General features: G+C 48.0%; 1 protein-coding gene across 1 annotated transcript in view; it reads right to left on the bottom strand.

Annotated features, from left to right (window-relative positions):
- TOR3A (torsin family 3, member A) overlaps positions 1 to 481 on the bottom strand; it is a 6,233-nt gene extending 5,752 nt beyond the window's left edge. The window contains exon 1 of the mRNA XM_010580719.1: positions 392 to 481. Coding sequence (XP_010579021.1) covers positions 392 to 481 — 90 coding nt within the window. The remainder of the gene's footprint in view (positions 1 to 391) is intronic.
- Positions 482 to 3,127: the final 2,646 nt, after the last annotated feature.

Consider the following 3,127-nt stretch of genomic DNA (forward strand, 5'->3'; position numbering starts at 1 on the left):
CGCTGCAAAACCCCGGCCCCGCTCCCGGCAGGAGGCACCGGGTACCCCTCCGGTCTCTGTCCTGCGCAAAACTCGGACCCCGTCCTCTCCTCCCCGGCTCCTGCCGACCGGCTTCTCTCGGCCGGGAGGCGCCCGGGGAAGGCAACTAATCCGGTTTTGAAGCAGCCCAGCGGCTCAGCTGAAGTTTCGCTGCCGCGAACGCGAGAGGCGTGGGCGGTCGTCGGTCATCGGGGCCGCTTCCAAGGGGAGGCCGAAGTAACCAAGGGAGCGGGAGGCAGTGGACGAGCCGGAGCGGCAGCGCAGGCAGCTGCGCTGTGCTGCCCGGGGTGCGTTCGCTGCCTGCTGTGCTAGAAGGTCAGTTCAGCAATTCGGTCAAAGGTCTAGGACAAACGCTTTTGTTGCTGGCTCTGGGACGGGCTCGCTGTGTGACACGGGACGCGTGTCGTTCCTCATCGACCCTGGGAAGCGCCGCCGTTCGCATCAGCGCATCTTCGTGCACCGGTACATCCAAACTCTAAGGCAGGCAGGGTGGGCTCCGCTCAAGCAGCCAGGAAAAAAAAAAAAAAAAAAAGCTTCAGATCAGCACAGAACCACCGTGAAATCACGTACGACAACTGAGGTACAACTCATTACCGCCACTGAGCTCACCACCGACAACCAGCTTTCTCCAACAAGCTGTAAACCCCCTCCCGTAGAGGGAAGCAGCAAGTGTGGTCGTTAGGGCCGGCTGCCCGTGCTTTGGCAGGAGATACTAGGATCCCATGCAAAGCCTGGCTTTGATTTTGGAAACAGGTACACACACAAACGCAGCTGTGGGGGGAGGTGAAAAGTGGATAAGCCCCATATAACTTGCATTCTACCTTCAGCTGCACCCACTGCTGGCTTACTGTAAGAGACTAACACCACTAGAAGTTACTGAGTATCAGGACAAGTCAGCCCACAACTTACCGAACTGAGAGGAGGCCAAGATGCTTTGGACATGGAAAGAATTTCAAGGCTATCCCACTTGCTCAGAAAAATAAAAACAAGACAGACACTAAATGCAATTCATCCGGTCTGGCAATTCACTCGTTCAGGTGGATGGGGAGCGGGATCCGTCACCGCCAAGGCATGGAGTGGAGCATATCACCATCTACAGGTGGCTATAAATATTACACATCAGCATTGAAGATCCTGGTATTAACATAATTGTCCCCTCCAGCTTCAAAAACAGTGAGGCTAAAAACCTTAACACCAGTTGCAATAACTTAAACAGAACTAAAAGCAGTGCACATCAAAAAAATCAATTAAAAATCGAACTCACTATAGCCATAGCAAATTAAACTGCTACCAGGCTTTCTGAAAACTAGTTGAAGCATCTGAATTGAGCCTTTATATACATTTATAAAAAAATTCATAGCTGTAACATTCAAACTCTACCGTCCCGGGGATAAGTGCCTGAGCTGAAGAGAGCTTATCAAAAGGGACAGACTTCATAAAAAAATAGATGCTTCCATGTTCCAAAGGAAAAAAGCACATTCTGAAAGATAAAACGACTTGACTGTTCAACACCACAGCAGCTCCACGGTGCTACAGCGTAATTCCTGGGACATCAGCTTTGCTCAAGTGTGGCACGCCATGAGAGCTAGAGGGGAAAATAAAAACTGTTGTGTAGTAACCTGCCAACTATACCAATTGACCTGGCTCTGAGGCTAATAAGGCACTGAAGTGTGTGTGTGGGGGGGGAGTGCCAGGAAATCCACCCCCCTGACCAACTCCTTTTGCAGGGCCTTAGGGAGGAAATTTTATCCCTATGGACTGGATGGGAAGCTGCAGGAGACTGGAAGAGATCCTAGTGCACTACGCTGAGGAGAACCCACTCATACCTGACTTGGGAAGGATGGGGCTCAGAAGCACAGCAGTCAATGCCCTAGTACAGCTTGCTGGGATTATATCCCCCTCCCTTTTTCTTCCCTTTTTTTTTTTTTGGCTTCCTCTGATGAATCTCAAACACTCACTATAGTATTCGTTAATTCTCAGTTGACAGTCTTGCTGGAGAAGGTAGCTGCAGGGTGCCGCTAGGAGACAATACTAGGATGCATAGCTTTTCACTTCACGACTGGTTATTCCAAAGCAGTCCTAGTGAGCAGCAACCACCTGACTATAAAGCCATGATTTCGGGTCAAGTCAGGTCTTACAGTGCAGGTATCATCTAAAAAGAAAGAAAAAACAGCGCCACGAAAATGTGCTTATATCTGGCTTATTCAGCACCCCTAACACAACTCGGTACAAACACACACGGAGGGAACCTTGCAATCCTGGATTTTATAGTACAGGCTGTATCTGCCAGACAGGGAAATGCTGTGCATCCATCCTTTTATGGGTTTTCCAGTTTCCATACAGCAATTCCTTCTGCACATCCATAGATGAACTCTGACAGAAGGCAGGAGGAGGAAGACAGTCTCTCTCCAGCAGCTCGGTATAACACAGCTATAGATTAGATCATTAAATAAAAGGAAGATCTGGAATAAAGGACATAAGGGGAGAACTTTCCCCTCCTTCCTTTAGTTTTTTTCCCCACAAAGTCCTATCCCCAGTCTCTTAAAAATGTTGACAGACTCCACAAAGAAAAAACAACAGAGCACCAGTCCCACACTTGGGATATATGAACTAAGAACTTCTTTTCATTTCTGATTTTCAGAATCAATAAAAATTTGTAGGGAAATAATTTGAAAGAAATTCAGGGCAAGTGATAATTTTCAAACCCCTTTGGCTCTCCATTGGCTCAAAGTTGTTTCTGTTCATCCTTCTGTAAAATTATGTTTACTACATAATCAGAAACACTTTACAATCCTCCAGTTGTATGAATCCTCACCCTGTTACTAAGGCCAACCACTCCAAAATTACACAGCAGTAATACAAGGTGCTTGTAAAACCAGCTCTCAAAACTAGCTATTTCAGCCTCTCAAAACTTAAAAGCATCTGTAGTTTCTGCAAGTTCCTGAACTGCTTATACACAAGCAAGACTCCTGCCCTGCTCCCTGAGCAAACTGGCACCTCAAAAATAGGGAGATGGAGAGTACGAAAAATTGTCACCACACAATGCCTGGAGCCGAAAAACCGCCAGAACATCCTCCCCGCCCCCCCC

The sequence above is a fragment of the Haliaeetus leucocephalus genome, unplaced genomic scaffold (assembly GCF_000737465.1).
Source record: "Haliaeetus leucocephalus isolate CR32 unplaced genomic scaffold, Haliaeetus_leucocephalus-4.0 Scaffold730, whole genome shotgun sequence".
Taxonomy (NCBI): Eukaryota; Metazoa; Chordata; class Aves; order Accipitriformes; family Accipitridae; genus Haliaeetus; species Haliaeetus leucocephalus.